A 23,606-nucleotide genomic window follows, 5' to 3' on the forward strand; every position below is an offset into this window, starting at 1 on the left:
ATAAGTCCAGTGCCCATACCCAGAATATAGAACGGCTGTGGAAGTCCGTCAAGTCTACCATAAAAAGAGAAGGGCGTCCAGGCCAGAGAGACGAACTGTATTTGTTCCAGTACCTGTACTTTCACAACTTGCGTTTGCAGGGGAAAGTCGAAGCATGCGACACTCTGCCGATATTTCTGTGAGATATTGACAGAGTTTACCCTGGGTACGGGAAAAAAGGAATTGTCCCTGCAGCTTATACATCACGCGGATTGTCACAAGACGATAACACCGACGACGAGTAAGGTAAGTCGTCTCCTTTCAATTTACAAGTGCTTCTCTATCGCTTTTCTTTTGTCAATCTGAGATACACCTTCAAAAATACTCGTACCTCGCACCACGAGACTTCCATAATCGATTTACTATCGCATCTTCGATATGTATCGTTTTGAGCCCTCCAGCTTCGATAGGCAGTCATCCTTGGAAATTACCACTGTGGCAGTACCAATGTCTGTGTAATCCTCGGGAAACGCTGATATACCTGTACCTTTCGATGTCAGTGGTCTGGCAGATTCGTCCTCACCCTTTGACGGTAAATGGTTGGTTCGTGTATCTTTGAGCAGAAACTGAATTTGCGTATTAGTTGACCTGCTCTCCTATTGTACCTTAACAACAGGTGTGAAGTACTGCTCAGTGATAGTACGAGTGTGTATCAGCCATCAAAGGACGCTGTTGAACCTACACTCATTTTCCAGAAAAGTCCGGACAAACTCTGAGGAGTGTGTGTTGGTTGTTGGTCGTTGTAAGTTAGGCGGGCAATTATCCTCTCAGGGAAATTCCGTTCTTGTCGAGAAGGTAGGCCATGTAAGTGATGAACCATTTGGCGAATGCCGTCTGTCACGTGGGTTCTGAGTTCGTGCTCTGTTTCTTTACACTTCTGAAGGAATTTGTGAAGATAGCTAACATCTCACAGGTGTTGAAAGAATGTCACACTTCTTTCAGCATCTTGCACAGAACCTAGGGCAACTGAGGAGAAGGCTTAAACTAGAAGCGCAGCGTACTCTGCGATGGTCTTGGATACGGATTTCTTGACCTTTGAAATGCAGTGGAGAACTATAGAGGTCTCCTTTAAAGGTCACAGGAGTACTATACACAGGAAATGGCTACTAGTGCAACACTCATTGTGGCGTTTACATAGCCTCAGAAGCCACATGATGGATTATGTTCTGTGATTGAGGAAATATTAATAAAAAAGAGTAACATTCACTGTTCCAGGACATAAAGATACAATGTTAAAGTGGTCTTCATTATTTTGATGCAGTAAGTGTCCATAGTAGGGGGTCAAACTAGTTTTGGGATGCCATGAGGAATTCTTCAAAGTCCCGACTGAACGATCTGGCACTGCATTCTTGTCTGATGTGTTAGAAGGTCTGCTTAGGCGCGCCGCAGTCACATGCTAGCGAAGACAACCGTCCCCATTTGAAGAGTGATTAAGCACATCTTCCATGCCCAGTTCTTAGTCAGTTCGGAGTTGACCAGATCTTGCGGGGCTGATCAAACCCAGGAACTACCTCAGTAATACAGAGCATTAGGTGGCCAGTTGTTGGGGCATTTTAGAACCATTCTCTTCTCCAAGAGTCGGTGTCAGCCCCAGTGAGGCTGTCGATACCAAGAGGAGGATGTCTTGAACGAAGCCTCTTGATACTCAGATCAGGTATATCGATATGTACCGATAGTTCAGAGTTTGCTTGGATCTTGTTGTATTTCCTGACCAAGGCTGCTTCTCGTCGTATTTCTGGGGGTGGTATACGACGCAGGACAGGTAGCCACAAGTTAGATGTAGACCTAACGGTTCCTGAAATAATGCGCATGGTGTTGTTAAGTTCCACATCGATTTTGTTCACGTGACTACTGCTAAGCCATACTGGTCGACGGTACTCCGTCGCGGAGTATTCCAGGCTCAGCTCAGACGTCCTCAGAGTCGTTACCGTCGATCCCCGGGTGGTTGCGCAGAGTTTATGGATGAGGTTGTTTCTTGTTCTCACCTTGGTAGCTGCTTTTTTAAGGTGTAGTTTGAATGACAAGGTTCTGTCTAAAGTGACCCCTAGGTACCTTGGCTCCTTCTTGTGGTTGAGGCTTGTGTCGTCAAGGTATACTTCCAGAGATCTGTCGGCTTCTCTGTTATTGAAGTGGAAGCAAGTTACATCTGTCTTTGTAGTGTTAGGCCTAAGCCTCCATTTACGGAAGTATGCTGCCAGGGCAGACAGATGGAAACACTTCGTACGTTCTTCAAAAATTGCTTTCGGGGAATACTAGAATTATGCGTGTGTCTTTCTGTATTTTACAGCATACGAAGTATCTATTTGTCACGTAATGAAACATGTTCTTTTTAAAACGTTATTTAAACTGGTTTCTTGCTTGCGTTAAGTAAAACAACGTGAACGTTTTTCATTTCCTACACGTCAGTATTCAAGTGACCTGTTGTACATATCCAGTTTGCAACAAGAGATCTTATTATTAATGAATTAAAATTATTATTAAAAAGTTTACTATCAAAAATTGTGAAAATGTATATCTTACATTGACGATCATATTTCGGCAGACTGGAACAGCCTTTGACACTTGAGTGATGCTATACATGGAAATAAAGTTACAAAAAAAATGTCTCTTATACCTAGGTCATCCGGTCATTATTCTGTCGCAAAGAATAACGTTGATAAATACTGTTTTGTGGACAAGCACACAAGATGCTGGCATGGACTGATGAACAAAAACACTATGGCCACTGCCAACCACGAGACAGAATGCCTCCTAGTGGTGTTGTGGCCACGTGATGCGGTAAGGAAAGAACTTACGTGGAGCAGATACGAAAGGAGAATCATTATAGCAGCCACAAGAGCCGCAAACTGGGGAAATCCCATGGCATATACAACTGTGGCAAAAAGAACATTAGCGGTTTATCTAGTTGCGATATGCAATTAGTCGCTTTTTGAATTTGTAGACATACGTGATTAACGGCTGGCGCCTTGACACATGGCAACATAACAGGGTTGGAGGAGGACGGACAAAGGCCGTCGCGTTTTTTCCTTCTACCCCAAAATGCGGTAACGACTGAATCTGAAGCATGCGAATCCAGACAGTGGAACTGTTCATTCCTTGACCGGCTACAGCTTGTACCCAGCATATCTGATCCGCTTGGGGTTTACACAGAGTGCTACATGGACATTTGTGGCATATGGGTCTCCTGAATACGTAGAATTACATTACAACACCCCTACACACGTACGACCTGCAACAGAATACAGTGATATCAAAGATATGTTACGAGACTCAGACAAATGGTTTGCTCTAGGGAACATCACCCATAAGATTTCAAGAACATTGCATTATGACTACAGACCAAGAAATTCGTATGACATGTCGAACAGGCAGACAACAAACACGACAAGAAGATCCTTGGGAGAACACAAACTCGGACACAGACACAAAAGCTGATGTAGACACAGACACACAAAACGACACAAACACAGCAACATTAGACATACGCATGACATAAGGAGTACCTTAAAAAGGTAAATAAAAACTAGTAAGAAAAGCACACTTATTAAGTGATTCGTCCATGTTTGTAAACTGTACTTTAAATATGATAACTAAATAATGTACAGGAAAATGACTAACGAAAATAATGAGGCAATCTTTATTTCTATCTAATATGCCATAAGGGGAGGCGGGGCTCAAATTTTAAGTTCCGAGGATCCCCTTCAGCCTATGGCAATAGTTAAGGAAAACAGCATAATGCACACAAACTTGCAACATAACAGCATACGTACAACAAGCAGAACTAAGTCTACATATATCAACAAAAATAGTGCAATGAGTATGACTCACATGTAATAATTAGGACTAGTTCTCAGACAGTAGAAACAAATACGCACAATCATGAAGCATTTCTTTTAGTAATGCAAGAAGACACCATTTAGTATGCTATTTCAGATAGTACGGAATAAATGTTACCGCCAAGGCCCTCCCACCTGAAATAGCAACAACACGAACCTTAATGTTTATGTTACATATCGATTTAACGGTACACCAAAATCTGAAGATAGTCCCTTTCCTGCCTTTCTTCCAAGTCAATAACATTTATTATTTTAACATTCCGTTTTCTGAACTAATTTAATTTTCTTTGTAACTTGTTTCTAGTACTAACGCTTTCATTCCTCAAACAAATTTTGGTAGTAATGTGGAACAATGTTGCTACTATTACAGATAAAATTGTAAAACGCACGATTTCCTTTTTAAAATATCAGGAGCAGGTCTTTAAATATTGAAAGAATGTAATAAAATGAAATACAGTATTAGTTTTCGAGTACCTGCAGAGACATCATCGTCGGCCGCTGTGGCCGAGAGGTTCTAGGCCCTTCCGTCTGGAACCCCGAGTCTACTACGGTCGCAGGTTCGAATCCTGCCTCAGGCATGGATCTGTGTGACGTCCTCTGGTTAGTTAGGTTTAAGTAGTTCTAAGTCTAGGGGACTGATGACCTCAGATGTTATGTCCCATAGTGCTTGGAGCCATTTTCTTAGAGACATCATCAGATAGGGACGTTGCAGGAATATTTTTTTCTGGGCCTTTTACAGATAGAGGCTAATGTCGTGTTGTTTGTTGAAGTAACGGAAACTTTGATATGCGTTTCGAAAATACATTGATTGGAAAAAAAAACAGAACACCAAGAAGGCGTTTTGCGACATGAACTAAAGTTGGTAGGCGTGTTTATACAGCTGAGAGAAGATGTCTATTCAGTTATGGCACCTGTTGCATAGGAGTGGCGGTAGTAGCGTCATATAAGGCCGGATATCACATTTGCTTTAAACACACGCTGATAGCGAGCGTTAGCTGCCTTTGAGACTGGCGTGGTCAGTTGATGTTGGGCAAGAATGGCCTTACAGCGAGAAAGACGCCATTACCAGCACCTCACTGGGTTTGAAAGGGTGTTTTAACAGGGCTTAGAGAAGCTGGATGTTCCTTCTGTGATACTGCAGAAGGACCTGGCAGCAATGTAACCATAGTATGTGACTGCTGGCAGCGGTTGTCACAAGGATGTACAGTCGGAAGAAGACCGGGCTTCGGACGGCCACGTGACACTAGCACGAGAGAAGAGATGTTCGGCGTATGGCTCTGTGGCTTCGTACTCCATCTGCAACAGCAAATTAAGCAGCAGGAAAACTCAGAGCCAGTTGCCCTACAACGTGCTTTCCACTGATCCCAATACACCGCCATTTGTGACTTCGTTAGTGTCAAGCGGGAACTAATAGAAGGACGCGGTAGGTTGTTGTGTTTTCTGATGAAAGCTGGTTCTACTCCGGCGCCAATTACGGTCGTGTGTGGGTTAAGAGGAGGCCAATTGAGTGCCTGCAACCAACCTGTCTGCATGCTAGACGTACTGGACCTGCGACTGGAATTATGGTCTGGGGTGCGACTTCGGATGATAGCAGGTGTGGTACCCGCCGCAACCCTGACTGCAAATTTCTACGACTGTCTGTGATTTGACCTGTTATGTTGCCATTCATGAACAGCACGCTAAAGAGTGTTTTCCAACAGGATAATGCTCGCCCACATACCACTGTTGTGACCCCAAATTCTCTACAATGTGTGGACATGTTACCTTGACCTGCTCGAATACCAGATCTGTCCCCAATCGAGTACATGTGGGACATATCAGACGACGATTCCAGCGTCATCCACAAACAGAGTTAACTGTCCGTGTATTGATAGACCAAGAGCCACAGGTATGGAACTCCATCCCACAAACTGACATCCGACATCTCTGTAACAAAATGCATTTACGTTTGCATGTTTGCGTTAACATTCAAATGTCTATTAATGATCAGCATCTCACATTTACAACGTCTTATCTCGCGGTTACATGTACTTATGATGTTGCAATGTTAATCACTTAAATATCTTACCTAGACAATATATTCCAGAAATTTCATTAGTTACATCAATAATTTTTATGCATTTTTTGCGTCATTTTACATACGAAACGAAAAGATCTTTCTGGGGGCCTTACAGTGCCCTTACTTGGACATGTACATACTTTTCGACTAAGCAATTTTTTTGTTTACTGTGAAACGAAGTGTACCTAAATACTGTTTGTGTTTGTGTGTGTGTGTGTGTGTGTGTGTGTGTGTGTGTGTGTGTGCGCGCTGGCTAAAATGGGCATTATCGTAATAAACTTGTAATCGGTATCCCGAGACAGTGCAGTTCAAGTATCCGAAAATATAAAAACCTTTAGGTTTTGTAAATATTTCGTTAACTTAACTTTAAATTTCCGGCAGCTCTACCATCCTAATTGTACGTTGTGCAGATAATGATGTTCCTAAAGACATTTATCAGATGTTGAGCATATTGTGCCTCGAAAACTAGCTAATGGTACAATAAATCGTCTTAAATTTAAAGAGCTGCCGGTTTCCATCTACATAAACCACCAAATTTAATCACAGTTGCTACTCCCAATCCACAAAGGATATGATGAAAGGGAAGACAGTTACGACGTGGCGCCTGGAAACGAGCATCTCGAGGAGAGCGAACCTGGTCTACTCTTGGTGTTCGACTATCGTGAGTACTACGGTTGAAAGATGGGAGACAGTACTCGCCACTGTGTGATGTGTCCACGCCACGTCACAGAACGTGGGGCTCATAAGTTTACCCGCACTGTTTCGCAGGACACGCGGTGATCTGTGGTAGGTGTCACTACAAAATACAAAGGTGGTGCAAGCACAATTGTTTCGGAGCACGTCGTTTAGCGCACACTGGGGAACATGGGGCTCCGCCACCAGTGACCCTTATGTTTTCCATGTTGAACTCCTGACACAGCCAATTTCAACTGGACTTATCTCAGTAGGTGAGTAATGTTGGTCACTTGAAACTTGCACCTTTATATAAGAATCCACATTACGAAAAATTTCTTGAAATCCTATTTTATCACAAAGACTTTATTACAGAGCAAATATTAATGACAAAATGACTTTACAGTTAAGACAAATGCTATGACCAAAGAAATTCGTAATATCAAAAAAATAATTAATGTGGAGTAACGACATTTTTGGACCACATTTGTCGAGGAAACATATTTAAATGCCTAACACTGCAGGAATACAGGTTAGTGTAAGAGCGAGATACGCCCCTGCAAATGTGCAATGCTGGTAGATTATTAATCGGTGGTCCCGACATTTTGTTGAATGAAAGTATGCAAACGTGCATGCACTGTGTTGATAAGGTGCCGGCTGTCGGTTTTGGGGTTGGAGTTCCTTGCCTGTCCTTAGAGACAATAACAGGAGATAGTAACGATGTCAATTGCGGAATTATTAAGTGGATCTCTGAAACCGGACCTTCCTGAATTTGGAGAAAACACGCTATATTCTGTTCTGTAGATAAAATAGAATTATACCAACTCTTGATTTATGTAAGACATGAACAAGATTCAGTAAGTAGGGTACAACGCTCCACATTTTTGACTGTACATGTTGATAAAAACATGTTCCTGAGCTCAAACAATGAAATTCAGCTCACTTTGCTCTTTGTCTAATTGATAGTTTTGGAAACAAGCGAATCAAAATCCTGACATATTTTGCATACTTCCACTCAATAACGTTTTATGGAATAGTTTTCTGATGTAACTCCACACTTAGAAAGAAAGTATTGATTGGTCAGAACCGAATAGTTTTCTTGTGTAACTCACCACTTAGAAAGAAAGTACTGATTGCACAACTCCGAACTGTAAGAATAATATGTGGTGTTAAACAATGTAGATTCCACTTCAAGGAGTTAGGGATATAAGCTGTACCATTACAGTACATACCTTTGCTCATGAAATTCGTCATAAATAAGCAGTCACTATATAAGAAGAGCACTGATGTCCATACCTTTAACAGTAGATCAAATAATGGCATTTATTACCTAACATTAAAGCTGTCAGTGGATCAGAAATAAATTCAGTATGCTAAAATTTTTGTTCATTTGCCCTACAACTTAAATGTCTGACAAGCAGCAAAACAAGTTTTAAATACAACCTAAAATCATTTCTCCTGGCCATCTACTTCTATTCCGAGGACGAATTTATATTTAAAAACTGGTACACTGTAGGAAAGAGCATAATACACTTGTTTTCAAGTGTAGCTCTATGAGTGGGGCTAAAAATTTCATGATCATTATAGTTAACATTATTCTTGTATACATATCCAGTAAACTGACTCGTTCCGCATCATTTCTCTAAAATAATCGTTCAAATGATCTACGCAACATTAACTATCTAACTCTAATTACTAAATTAAGGATTCCAGCGAACTACAAGTCATGAAAATCATAACGGCCTACGGTACCAATAAAATTTAATAGAATTAGAGAGTTTGTCCTCTAGACATATATTAAAATAATCTACTCCGACTCTTGGACCTGCTTCCATTCCTAAGAGTGTCGCAACGTTTAGGAAGGGACAGGGTGACAAGTAACTAATTAGGGCTGTAAGTGGTAAAAATTCGGGACAATCTGTGAGGACCTGCCTTCAGTATATTATACGATAACTGTACATAGTCTTACAGGTTCTTCACATCAGAATAGTGTTTCGGAGCTATTACAATTATGTATCTACTGTGTTTTGGCGGAATTATCATTGGAGTCCCCAATCAGCATCACTCGAATACTTTAGAAAGCGCTGTAAGCAAATCCATTTCACGGATTACGTTAATTCTTATCTTAGTTTACTGCGTGTCGTATAGAAACATAAAAAATACTTACTATTAATATTATGGCGACATGATTATGATCTCCTCGTCTTTGTGTGTTTTTCAGCTGTGAGCTTGGCCGTGAGCTCAAATGAGGCAGGACACCACAGAACTGTTGAGAAACAGAGCAAATCAAGCACATTAGGGGAAAATCTGAGGTTACAAAGACCCATTTCCCGTAACGGAAAAAAATTGACAGTAGTACGCTGATCATGAAAATCTTAAGAAAAAAATGGACGAGTTGAAGTACATCAAAATAGAAGAAGATTATTAGAGATGACCTTCTAGATTAAAGTTTGTATCTGTCATTCCCTTTTCCTCTCGTAATTGCACTCTCGAACTGTTAGGTATCTGCCAGAGCTGCTGAGTTAACATACGACACTCAAAATAATCTAATCGAGAGAGACCTTTGAGCAACTTAATGACAATATCAGGTGCGCTACGGAGGTTTAGAGGCGTCAGTCCGGCACTGTAGGTAGTTAGCTTCAAGCGGTACTGTCTATCCGTCGTAGCTAACGCAGCCGCTATGAACTTTCCCAGCTCACCACTCGTGTCATTACTGCTTACCATCTTTGCAGCCTTTGTCAAGGTAAAGGCCACTCTTCCACCATATTCATTCACGCCTTACAGGTGTTACACAGAACTACACGGCGCTCGAGAACTTCATCTACTTTAAATAGCCTTTGATGAAATTTTAAGCATGCGATTTTGTTCATGATGCGCATAGATGTTAAAAATCTGGATCAGCAATTTTTTTAAGTCATAAGGTATTTAGAAAAAATTACTCTGTAGTGTGTATTGTTCAATTTTGGGCTATATTTCCTAGAAAACTCTGCGACGTTTTACTGTTATGACAACGAGCGTTATTAATATAGAAGGAGCAATTATAGCAACAATGAAATGAGCCGTAATGCATATCGTCAATTACTGTTATATGGGTCTTACGGAATTTATTGTTGTATCATGGTTCTTATTTGCGACGAGAAGTTAGTGCTTTCGTTTGATTTCTTGTAGATAAATGAAGTCATAAAATAATTTATTGAAAATAATGAGTGTATCACACCTACATAAGCAATAGTACTATCCATGAGATACTGAAAACGCCGTTTGTTTCAGGAGTCAACGAAATATTCTGGCAATATGAGTCATCCTCAAAACAAGAATTGGTAATCTCGATAATTCTATTTTGGTTACACTTTCCGAGCACTGAAGATTGTTGTGACTTTCACTGACATCACATCACTTTCCATTATCGGAACGATCAGTGATATTGGTGTATAGCATCAGCACATCCTCAGTGTATGACCAAACTAAGCTCCCAGTGGTTAAATCCTCGGGGATTGTTATCTTTATCATCTATCTTGTTAGGGAAGATTCTTTTATCGAGTTGAAATGATCTAGAAAGTGATGGTTTCAGCTGCCGGAATTCACCAAGATTGTCTCAAAACCAATAAATGCCTAACTGACAGCGACGCGCACTATAAACTCTATGGTAAAAGACTGAAATCGGTAGATGTTGTGTACATGTACAGACAAACGAATGATTACCATTTCTGAAAAATAATGGATGATTTATTTAAGCTTCACAATCTCAGCGAGTCAGTAATGCGTTGGTCCTCCTCTGGCCATTATGCAAGATATTATTTGGCTTGGCACTGACTGATAGTTGCTGATGTCCTCCTGAGGGATATCGAGTCAAATTCTGTCCAAAATCCAGAGGTGACTGGAGAGCCTTGCCCTTAATTCACCAAACGTTCTCAATTCGGGAGAGATCCGGAACCTTGCTGGCCGTGGTAGGGTTTGGCAGTGAGTATAGAATGGTCAAAATGTGTTAAATGTAGTGAAACTGACAGAGAACGGATAGTGTCGGTTCTTCATCATCTGTCTGATTAACTTTGTCATTCGACGTAGTGTAGAATACAGACAATGCTGAGACGCGGTATGTCTTGATACATTTCCCATTAATGATAGCTTTCATCTGAACACCATGTAGGTAGTTTGGTACCATTCAACGGTCGTTTGTCTTCGCATAATAATGCTTTCTAGAGAAGTCAATAGCTAGCTGACAACCAAAAGTTGAACGAAATGAAAATTAACGTTAGGAGAGCAGTGATGATGATGATGTTTGGTTTGTGGGCCTCGCAACAGCCCGGTCATCAGCGCCCATACAAAGTCACAATCTTTTCACAGTCCAGTCGAGCCACTTTCACGAATGATGATGATGATAACAACACAAACGCCCAGCCCCGGGGCAGAGAAAATTCCCAATCCAGCAGGGAATCGAACCCGGGACCCCGTGATCCCGAAGCAGCAAAGCTAGCCTGTTGTTGCTTTTGTGGGGGGGGGGGGGGGGGGGGAATCAGGTCATGGGCTGGCGGAGGCAGGGTGGGCAGTGTTCGCAACCCGAGGCCTGGTCACAGTGTCTCCACCCTCCTTTTTCTGGGGATGTGGTCCAAGGTATGAAAGGGATTTTTTTATTTATTTACTTTTAATTATTTGTTTAGTATTTTTTAATTTTTATATGAGGTTTTTTTGTGGCTATTGATTTTCATTACCTTTCATAGGCGGTAAGCACAACATACAGAACCTAAAGGTGCCATTCAACACATCCAAACGTAAAAACGGCTGCTAACGCCATCTAGACTCAAAGAGTTCACTAGAAAAAGAAAGAAAAGAAAACGGTGGCTATGCAGCGGTCCTTTTGGCCTGTATCCTGGTCGGCTTCTCGCTAAGTTAGAAACGATATATGGTCCCCTGAATACATCAGGCATGAATGTTAGTTCCCGAATGTTGAGCTGTCTCTTCATTTCACTTCTCATACCCGGAACACCCCAACTATCTGGAGATTCCGTGAATAACGAACCCAAGTAATTGGAAAGAAATGTTCTATGTTTCACGTGTAGCCGCAAGATATCATGTGGCTCTGGCAGTATGTACCAGAAGTCTATGATGTACCTGTCATCGGTGAGATACAAATAATACGTCGCCATTACCTTTATCCAGTTTACAACGTTTGTCCTGGCGGTAAGAAAGTCTACTTAGTCCAGGAACAGTAGGTCGTCGGCTTTGGCAGCCGTGTGCGGCGTGCGCAGTAAAAGGGCCAGCACTTTCCTCGTTAGAAGTCAACAGTCGATTTCCGTGCAACAAACTAAACGGTGCTCGTAGGAGTCGACGACCGGCAGTGAGAGCTTATCGGCGTGTCGACCAGATGGACAGAGTACAGTCGTTGACGTTTCGGGAATCTGCCGTTCACCACTATATTCCACAACGCACGTACCTATGTAGGGAGAGAGGGAAGATGCTGCTCTCCATATTCTCTGCCACTCCATCGCCGGGTACTTCCGTTCGGCCACACTCCAAGATTGTTGCTGATGGAAGCTTCGATATGGCTTTCGTTGTGGGCAGCCTGGTCTCCGGCAAACTGTCCTGAAAGTAACTGTAATCGCCGAAGTAGTCCAGAATGTGTGCGAGCGGTGCCACTATGTGGCCAACATCGACTGGTGGACGGAGTGAATGTGGAGCCACTTCGTTGATCACCGCGCCTATTGAGGGGAGGTGCTCTGTTCCCCAACAGCGTTGCGTCGTGCTAAGAAAGAGCGCACGCGCCCTGTTCCTCACGTTTACGCGTACAATGCCTCCTCCTTTCCGTGGCAGCGCAAGGTATCATAGCGGATTTTGAAGAGGAACTCAGCACTTATGAAATGTCCGAAGGTCGACTGTAGTATTGACACCATCGTGGTGGACAATGGCAGTATATGTACCAAGTGATTTATTTTCGGTGCCAAATAGACGTTGGCACAACATGCGTGCTGGAACATACACTTCTGGAAATGGAAAAAAGAACACATTGACACCGGTGTGTCAGACCCACCATACTTGCTCCGGACACTGCGAGAGGGCTGTACAAGCAATGATCACACGCACAGCACAGCGGACACACCAGGAACCGCGGTGTTGGCCGTCGAATGGCGCTAGCTGCGCAGCATTTGTGCACTGCCGCCGTCAGTGTCAGCCAGTTTGCCGTGGCATACGGAGCTCCATCGCAGTCTTTAACACTGGTAGCATGCCGCGACAGCGTGGACGTGAACTGTATGTGCAGTTGACGGACTTTGAGCGAGGGCGTATAGTGGGCATGCGGGAGGCCGGGTGGACGTACCGCCGAATTGCTCAACACGTGGGGCGTGAGGTCTCCACAGTACATCGATGTTGTCGCCAGTGGTCGGCGGAAGGTGCACGTGCCCGTCGACCTGGGACCGGACCGCAGCGACGCACGGATGCACGCCAAGACCGTAGGATCCTACACAGTGCCGTAGGGGACCGCACCGCCACTTCCCAGCAAATTAAGGACACTGTTGCTCCTGGGGTATCGGCGAGGACCATTCGCAACCGTCTCCATGAAGCTGGGCTACGGTCCCGCACACCGTTAGGCCATCTTCCGCTCACGCCCCAACATCGTGCAGCCCACCTCCAGTGGTGTCGCGACAGGCGTGAATGGAGGGACGAATGGAGACGTGTCGTCTTCAGCGATGAGAGTCGCTTCTGCCTTGGTGCCAATGATGGTCGTATGCGTGTTTGGCGCCGTGCAGGTGAGCGCCACAATCAGGACTGCATACGACCGAGGCACACAGGGCCAACACCCAGCATCATGGTGTGGGGAGCGATCTCCTACACTGGCCGTACACCACTGGTGATCGTCGAGGGGACACTGAATAGTGCACGGTACATCCAAACCGTCATCGAACCCATCGTTCTACCATTCCTAGACCGGCAAGGGAACTTGCTGTTCCAACAGGACAATGCACGTCCGCATGTATCCCGTGCCACCCAACGTGCTCTAGAAGGTGTAAGTCAACTACCCTGGCCAGCAAGATCTCCGGATCTGTCCCCCATTGAGCATGTTTGGGACTGGATGAAGCGTCGTCTCACGCGGTCTGCACGTCCAGCACGAACGCTGGTCCAACTGAGGCGCCAGGTGGAAATGGCATTGCAAGCCGTTCCACAGGACTACATCCAGCATTTCTACGATCGTCTCCATGGGAGAATAGCAGCCTGCATTGCTGCGAAAGGTGGATATACACTGTACTAGTGCCGACATTGTGCATGCTCTGTTGCCTGTGTCTATGTGCCTGTGGTTCTGTCAGTGTGATCATGTGATGTATCTGACCCCAGGAATGTGTCAATAAAGTTTCCCCTTCCTGGGACAATGAATTCACGGTGTTCTTATTTCAATTTCCAGGAGTGCATCTACGGCGCGCATAGCATTTTGTGGTATTAATGCGCGAACTGTCGCAGTAGCCGACGATAATTATCCGCTGTTGTACGTCGTATGTCTCTATGGAGTACCACTCTCAACCTTGGGCATTCCTGTCCCTGGTGGCAGCCCTATGGCCACGACTATACATCGGTCTTTCGTAGGTTGATGACGCTACCCGCCACTGCTCCATATTGCTGAAACCATTCCACCGCCTCCTGAGTTTCGTCTCCTGACTAGATCAAAAGAACGACGTCGTCGGCGTATGAGCGGCATTGGAAATATGCGGTCCGTAGTTGGACGTCTTCAAGTCGTTGTCGGAGGCTGCGTAGTGCAGGTTCAAGAGTGACTGCAAATAAGATGGCCGAAAGAGGGCAACCTTGCCGCACTGAGGATTGGATCGTGAAATTTTCTGAGCTAACACCGTTCACCAAGATTCTCGAGTTGGCGCCATTAATCAAGATCGTGTCCACAAACATGAGGGGGATTCCCACTTGTTCCATGACCCCTCGAAGGAACACGTGGTCCACTCGGTCGAAAGCGTAAAGGACATAAACTGGTGTACATTTACACTAATGTTGGCAAATTGGTCTCACTCAGTTTGTTTGCGAATGCCCTTATTATTAGGTGTCTGTTGTCTGTTCATCAGAGCGAAGAATTATATGATCTAGGCCTATTTGTTAGATCGTAGATAGACAAGCTGTTAGGCTTGGGATGTGTCAGCCTCTGTACTAACTGATATTTATCCTTTTTCTCTAATCTACTAAGGACAGTTCCAGTTTATATTGTTAGTCGTACCTCCCACCGATCACATTAACTGTTTCACTGCTTAAATGCGATCATATTGAATGCTTCACTGTTTAAATGCTCGCTAAATTTTTAATTTTGTGATTACAGAAACTGGAACTAGTGAAGAAAAGCTGAAACTATTATGTTAACAGCGAACTAAATAATGGGAAAGAAAATGTTGGCAACCATTTCGTCGCCTGCGAACACTTACAGAAGATGATGACGATTATATTTCTCTCTAACGACATTGAGAGGTATCTGCTCGAAAATGATGCATAAACACCCTTAATCATAATGTTAGAACCCGATTAACCTGATATTCAAATATTCGAAGACAGTACAGTTCAGAAATAAATTGCAGTTGTTGCCCATACTTCCGAGATTTGCTTAACACATTAACTATATAATTGTAGGTCCATAAATTTTGTAGGTGCATAAATTTTCTGTAGTAGATACTTTACTAAGTTATTATAAGTAATTTTTCTCATCTCCGCAATTGTATGACGTTAGTTCGTAAGGAAATGGGCACCTTTAGATTATATTAGCATGAAACAGACTGTCTGTCTGTGTAATTATTTAACAAAATGTTACGTATAAGGCTTCATCGATTAATAATTTCAGTGAACTAAAATCTAACATGGAATATGCTCGCCGGGCGGTGTGGCCGTGCGGTTCTAGGAGCTTCAGTCTGGAACCGCGTGACAGCTACGGTCGCAGGTTCGAATCCTGCCTCGGACATGGATGTGTGTGATGTCCTTAGGTTAGTTAGGTTTAAGTAGTTCTAAGTTCTAGGGGACTGATGACCACAGATGTTAAGTCCCATAGTGCTCAGAGCCATTTAAACCATTTGGAATATGCTCACTAGACTTCAGAGGTTAATAATAATGTTGAGAAAATGAGAACAGGAAGGAAAGATTTGAGGAATGATTGTAAAAGGTCAGCAGTATTTTCCCACCAAAAAAATTATTCTCTGTGTATAGGAAGGAAAAGCTCCCACCATCAAAAAAATGTGATAATGGTATAAAGGAAAGCCTCGAATTGGGATCATAATGGTTGAATTGTGTTTGCACTTTTCTTCAGAGTATAGACCCTTTGTAATAATTACAAAAATGGTTCAAATGGCTATGAGCACTATGGGACTTAACTGCTGAATTCATCAGTCCCCTAGAGCTTAGAACTACTTAATCCTAACTAACTCAAGGAAAACACACACATGCCCGAGGCAGGATTCCAACCTGAGACCGTAGCGGTCGCGCGGTTCCAGACTGAAGCGCCTAGAACCGCTCGGTCACACTGGCTGGCTGTAATTATTACAGCGCAACGCTACAAAAACATGATTTAGACCCTATTAAATAGGATAAAACCTTAAAACTTCTTTGCATTGGCAGCTTTGGACTAACAGTTTATCAGAAGAGGCACTCAGCTATTTTCAGTGAAATTATTAGTTGCATAGCAAGTCTGACATTTTGTCGTGAACTAAACAATAAGCTCTTTCTTATTTATTTAGGGAGAAGAAGTCTTGGTGACCGTGGAGCAGGGTACACTGCTCGGGCAAACAGCCACAAGCCTCTACAACACAACATACACAGCCTTCTTGGGAATCCCGTATGCCGAGCCCCCTCTTGGGATACTGCGATTTCAGGTGAGCTCTGAAATATGAATGGCAATATCGCACCACGCCAGTTATAACTCGACATCTCAGAAAAATCCGAAATATCAGTGGCATACACAACAACATAACAGGAACGGTCGAAAGTTAAGTGAATAAAATGTTGAAAAATTTTGGAAAACTAATAAAAGTGATCAATGAAACAACAGTTTTTCCGTTAATTATTTGTGTCGCAGTTTAAATATGTAATTTCAGTTACTGTTCAGGTACACTCAGCAACACACTTACGTATCACTTACAGAGCACTGTAGTCTCGTTTTTAGATTAGGCTACTGGAATGAAATATCTGTCTTTTAACAACCCTCTAGGAAACTTTTTAACTTTCACATTTCGTGATATCGTGGTGTCGTAGTGCTAAAGAAAACGATTATTGAATTACTGTACACCAAGGTGTGAGCCAAAATAATGATAATTCATTCATTAAATTACATTCCTTGCGATGCGAATATTTAAATTATCTTTCAGTACAATGAAGAATAGTTAAATAATTAATACATGCCAGTTGCCATTTGCTGAAGCTTGTTGACTTTAAGAGAAGAGTGTCCTATGAATTTCATAGAAATAGCATAGAGACTGGCCAACATACAATACTGATGCTGGGAATTGCTATTACTCTCTCAAATTTTGTTAAATATCTAGCCAAATATGGTAACTATGACAGAGCTAACGTATCATAAACGAAGAATTCATTGCAAAACTTTGCACGAATCATAATGTAAAAAGGGTTTTGTTACTCGATTAGTCACTGCAGCTTTATTATCGGTTTAGGATACAAAGCCTGTTGAAGTAACAGCGAACATCGAGTGAAAATGGAAGGATTACGTATTCCATCATCGGGAATGCTTGAAACAAATGTTGAAAAATGTAAGTTGTGAGCACACCTAATATTCCTGTCTTGCAAAAAAGTAGTTAGGATGCAAGGAGAAGTCAGTAAGAACGAGATTGATGGGAAAAAAGTAAATCACGTTTATTTCTTCAAAATTAATTGCCCTAACTATTAACAGATTTATCACAGTGTGAGACAAGGTGGTCAAAGCCTTCATGGAAAAATGTGTGCGGTTGCGTATGGAACCCAGGCGTGCACCTTTTCGTCCGAAACAAAGCGACGGCCAGGTATTCAAAAACGTGGAACTCACATGGGCCCAATCGGGCTATACGAAGGATGTGGAACGGCTTTCTACGGACACTTCGGCAGCGTACTCGGCACAGCTATGACAACACGTGCGCGGGCCCACATCCGTCGCCCACTCTGCAAAGATCCCTGGGAGGCCCTTACATATCCTCCATATAGTCCCACTATTTCCATATTTTTGGAGCCTTGAAGAAAGACATTCGTGGCCGTCGATTTGTTTCGGACGAAACGGGTGCGCGCATGGATATAGTCAAGTTTCCGTCGACAACCGAGAAGATTTTTCAGTGAAGACATTGAAAGTGTTTTTCTCGCAGTGGGATAAATATATTGTAAGTCGCGGCAGTTACTTTTGAAATAATAAGCTATTTACGTACTTTTCCGTGTCTCTCATTTTCGTTTGACTGTCCCTTACAAGAACTGGGTATTAGGGAAGATCCTACCGAATTCAGCCACTTTTGCATTGTATCAACGTGAAGACAGAATGTAATACAAGAATAACAGCATCTGGCCTAGAGACATACATAAAGACACTCCTCCAGATGTTCCTCGGTCAACTAAAGTGAAATCTTAATACGTTGGAAAAGGAAGTAGTTTCTTGTTCAAGTATTTTGCTGAGTACAGGCATAGATGTAGGAGGGTACAAAATTGCGTGGACAGCGTCGTCAGGCATTTGTGCTATGAAATAACGTATTTGCAAGAATGTGTAAACAGGACAATTTTTTTCACTAGGTATAAACAGAACGAGGCTGCACTATTTTAAGCATTGTGTACGGAAGGATGGAGGCTACAATTTCTGTACGGTAGTAATGATTTCGATTTGCCATGGTTTCCCTGCAGTACCGCTGGGAAATGCTGGATGATTCTTACCGTAAGCTCAAACCTGCCGTTGCGTTCAAGCCTTGTCGAAGTAGACCTAAAAGTACGTAAATACTTGTACATACGATTTATATTTACATTGGTCTGGGATTGTAATACCGAGGCACGTCCAGTGTAAGTCATGGAAAGATAAATGAAAGTACTGCTGTGGTTAATATTACTCAGACTGGCTGTGTTGTTCCAGGCTCCACAGCGTCCACCTAGTTGGGAGGGTATTCGGAATGCCACCCAGTACGGAAGCGACTGTGTGCAGTCTAGCGGCGGCTCGGAGGACTGCCTCTATCTGAACGTCTTCGTGCCGGGCGTCCCGCAAGAGGGTGCAGGGTTGCCCGTGCTCTTCTGGGTGCATGGCGGAGGATTTTCCGCCGGCAGCGGCTCTGACCAGGAGCACGGACCTGACTTTCTCGTCTCCTACGGCGTCATCCTGGTCACCATCAACTACCGTCTAGGCCCACTCGGTAATACGACCATTCTCCCCACTGAACAGGCGACGTAACGAAACAAACAACTTATGACCTTTAAAATGCCAGTGGGTATAATGCAGCGCGGCATTCGTCCTTCATAAGGTAGGGAGTAAATTTCTCGGCTTGGCACAAATTGTGGCTGCTATAAACAAAATGTAATTTTTCGTTACGTTATTGTTACACTATAATATAAAGGTCAACTTCTATGGAATATTTCAGCTCATACGATAAAGTAATTTCTTTGAAATATATTGGATACAATACTGCAACCTCTCCAGTGATTTACGGTTGATTATCAACTAAATTTGAGCCACGCTTGGTGAAGGACTGATTGCAATCTGCTCCTTCATTTTCAGATTTTCCAAAACATCTAAACGAGAGCAGGGAAACCACAGCTTAAAACGGAACCATAGATGAAGAAGGAAGAAGGCAACATTAGTGTTTAAAGTCCCGTCGATAACGGGGATAGCAGGGACGAATCATAAGTTCAAGCTGGCGAAAGTACCACCTTGGCATTTGATTTACGCGACTAAAGTAAACGGTGGAAAACTGAAATCAGCACAGCCAGATGAAGATTTGAACCACCGTCCTCTGGAATGCGAATCCAAAGACTCGCCATTGCCCCAGTGCGCTCGGTGCAATCAATCGTAGACGTATATATTCTGAAATTAGGCTATGTAGTGTTGGACGTAGGAGATTAGAACGTGTGAAGTACTTGTCGTCAGGGACAGATAAGAACAACAATATGATATATTTAAAATTAAAATTATCTATGACGTAAGATGAGCGAAAGGGATGGTTGCAGGATCTGCTGGAAGCTGACAAAAGGTAGATGCTAATAAAATGAATATTTGTTACTGTGTGTGATATACACATGAACCAGTTCAAAATAGAAATGAAACGTCAATCGAAGGTGTACGGCAAGTCAGTTTAGCTGTACCGAAGATGATATAATCGATATCATCTGGCAGGAAAGCTATGTTCAATGTTCCTAGAGGGGAAAAATATGATGATGGGAAGCATTTCTTTGAGCGTACGACATCTGGCTCCTTGCCTTCGGTAGAAAAGTAATTGTGAGATTGCTGTTGTTAAGAATGATACGATTCAAACAGTATTACAGCTCCATAAAATCCATGTCAATTTACACTGACACACAGACACACACATACACATTCACACACACACACACACACACACACACACATAAAGAAGTTCAATGGTAAAATCCAAAATACTGGAATGAATTACTGTGGATAATTGATCACTGGACTAAAAAAGGATGATATAGTCACGTGGAAACACACTAAAATGGCTCAAATGGCTCTGAGCATTATGCGACTTCTGAGGTCATCAATCGCCTAGAACTTAGAACTAATTAAACCTAACTAACCTACGGACGTCACACACATCCATGCCCGAAGCAGGATTCGAACCTGCGATCGTAGCGGTCGCTCGGCTCCAGACTGTAGCGCCTAGAACCGCACGGCCACTCCGGCCGGCAAACACACTAAAATCTACAGCATAAAACTTTCATATGGAGACTACACAAAATCTTAAAAGCCTTACCCCGCTTTCTCTCGACGTCTTTACTCTCGTCCAAATATGAAACGAATTCGGTTAAAATGTGGCGTTCAGTGATTTTCGCGGCACAAGAATCACAAACTGAGTGCCCGTCTCACCGGCGTGTAATTTCACTTTTCAGTGGACAGTGTCCTATCCAGAGGAGGACCGAAGTGATCGATAAGAGGTATACAGCAGCTAGGCGGCCGACTTCCGAGACTGCAGTTTATTTCTTCTTCACTGCCAGCTACTCATCCTTCCACCTTTGCCTTGTTCTCTGACTAAGCAATCAGGCGACAACGCCCAGGGGAATGGCGCATTGTGTCATGCTGTGGTTCTACAAACCTCCATGGCTATTTCGTTAGCTTCTTTGGCACCCCAAATTCGTGGGCTTTGAAGACCAGCGGAATAAGCACTTCTCAAGAAGAAGAAGAAGAAAGAGGAGAAGGAGGACGAGGAGAAGAATATGAGGAAGAACTATGCCCTTCATACACTCCTGGAAATTGAAATAAGAACACCGTGAATTCATTGTCCCAGGAAGGGGAAACTTTATTGACACATTCCTGGGGTCAGATACATCACATGATCACACTGACAGAACCACAGGCACATAGACACAGGCAACAGAGCATGCACAATGTCGGCACTAGTACAGTGTATATCCACCTTTCGCAGCAATGCAGGCTGCTATTCTCCCATGGAGACGATCGTAGAGATGCTGGATGTAGTCCTGTGGAACGGCTTGCCATGCCATTTCCACCTGGCGCCTCAGCTGGACCAGCGTTCGTGCTGGACGTGCAGACCGCGTGAGACGACGCTTCATCCAGTCCCAAACATGCTCAATGGGGGACAGATCCGGAGATCTTGCTGGCCAGGGTAGTTGACTTACACCTTCTAGAGCACGTTGGGTGGCACGGGATACATGCGGACGTGCATTGTCCTGCTGAAACAGCAAGTTCCCTTGCCGGTCTAGGAATGGTAGAACGATGGGTTCGATGACGGTTTGGATGTACCGTGCACCATTCAGTGTCCCCTCGACGATCACCAGTGGTGTACGGCCAGTGTAGGAGATCGCTCCCCACACCATGATGCCGGGTGTTGGCCCTGTGTGCCTCGGTCGTATGCAGTCCTGATTGTGGCGCTCACCTGCACGGCGCCAAACACGCATACGTCCATCATTGGCACCAAGGCAGAAGCGACTCTCATCGCTGAAGACGACACGTCTCCATTCGTCCCTGCATTTACGCCTGTCGCGACACCTCTGGAGGCGGGCTGCACGATGTTGGGGCGTGAGCGGAAGACGGCCTAACGGTGTGCGGGACCGTAGCCCAGCTTCATGGAGACGGTTGCGAATGGTCCTCGCCGATACCCCAGGAGCAACAGTGTCCCTAATTTGCTGAGAAGTGGCGGTGCGGTCCCCTACGGCACTGCGTAGGATCCTACGGTCTTGGCGTGCATCCGTGCGTCGCTGCGGTCCGGTCCCAGGTCGACGGGCACGTGCACCTTCCGCCGACCACTGGCGACAACATCGATGTACTGTGGAGACCTCACGCCCCACGTGTTGAGCAATTCGGCGGTACGTCCACCCGGCCTCCCGCATGCCCACAATACGCCCTCGCTCAAAGTCCGTCAACTGCACATACGGTTCACGTCCACGCTGTCGCGGCATGCTACCAGTGTTAAAGACTGCGATGGAGCTCCGTATGCCACGGGAAACTGGCTGACACTGACGGCGGCAGTGCACAAATGCTGCGCAGCTAGCGCCATTCGACGGCCAACACCGCGGTTCCTGGTGTGTCCGCTGTGCCGTGCGTGTGATCATTGCTTGTACAGCCCTCTCGCAGTGTCCGGAGCAAGTATGGTGGGTCTGACACACCGGTGTCAATGTGTTCTTTTTTCCATTTCCAGGAGTGTATTTTGCGTCATTTTCTCCCCTGCATACGATGTGTGATCAAAAAGTGACAGGAATTTTTGTTTTTCTAAAAGAAGTTTTATTTATTTATCAACAACCCTTTTGAAGATAACCACTGCAGATATAACAACTTGTGCCAGTATTTTTTTCTAATTTTGCTAGCTCTTTAGGGAGCCCATTTGGAACTCACTTTTCGTTATGGTGTTCAGCGCCTTCCTCGGTTCTGTTTTTATCTCATAAAAGGTGGAAAAACGACGTCTTCTCATGGTTTTCTTCAGCCTCGAGAATAACAAGAAGTTGTTCTGGGGATGTCCGCGAATACAGTGGCTGAGGCAAGAACAGGGTTTTCTTGTTTACCAAAAAAAATCACGAACTAGCATTGAGGTGTGAGTGGAAGAATCATTTTGATGCGATTTCCACTTGTGGTTTTGCCACAATTCTGATCGTTTTCTTCGGATTGCCTCACGCAAATGGCGCATAATTTCTACGAAATGTTTGTTATTGACCGCAAAATTATAATCGAAGAACTCATGATGCCCTATCTCATTGTAATCGAAGAAAACAGCGAGAAGAATCTTCACATGTGACCGAACTCGCAAATTTCTTTCGGTCTTGACTCCGCAGGTAGTTTCCGTTGCGACGACTGGCCCTTGCTGTCGATGTTATACCCATATACCCACGTTTCGTCACGTGTTATCAACTTCTTTGGAATTTCTGGACTGTTGTCCACCTCATTCAGCAATTCTTGAGCGATGTCTACGCGACGTCGTTTTTCACCGAAACTCAACATTTTTGGAACAAACTTTGGTGCTACATGTTTCATACCTAAGACATCTAAGAAAATTATTTGGCATGAGCAAAGCATATGCCAACATCATCAACAGCCTCTCTGAAGGTGACCCGGCGATTTTAGAGAAATATTTTCATTATTTCTTCCACTTTACTGTCAATAATTGACATGCTAGGGCGTCCAGGGCGGTCATCGTCTACGTCTTTTTGGTCCTCTTTGAAAAATTTGTACCATTCTTAAACTCTTGCCTTATAGACAAAGGCCACAGTCAATATTTCGAATGCACTGCTCCACTTTATTGCATTTATCAAGTAAAATTTAATGAAAATTATATTATCTAATTTTATCGAAAGAAAACACGTAGAAACCTTTCTATTGTAACTAGTAAATTAAATATTCAAAA

At 43.7% G+C, this 23,606-nt stretch overlaps 1 protein-coding gene across 1 annotated transcript in view; it reads left to right on the plus strand.

Annotated features, from left to right (window-relative positions):
- Window positions 1-23,606, plus strand: part of LOC124788811 (cholinesterase-like) — a 112,621-nt gene that overhangs the window by 36,765 nt on the left and 52,250 nt on the right. The window contains exons 2-3 of the mRNA XM_047256092.1: window positions 16,308-16,442; window positions 18,662-18,935. Coding sequence (XP_047112048.1) covers window positions 16,308-16,442; window positions 18,662-18,935 — 409 coding nt within the window. The remainder of the gene's footprint in view (window positions 1-16,307; window positions 16,443-18,661; window positions 18,936-23,606) is intronic.

The sequence above is a fragment of the Schistocerca piceifrons genome, chromosome 3 (genome assembly GCF_021461385.2).
Source record: "Schistocerca piceifrons isolate TAMUIC-IGC-003096 chromosome 3, iqSchPice1.1, whole genome shotgun sequence".
NCBI classification, from domain to species: domain Eukaryota; kingdom Metazoa; phylum Arthropoda; class Insecta; order Orthoptera; family Acrididae; genus Schistocerca; species Schistocerca piceifrons.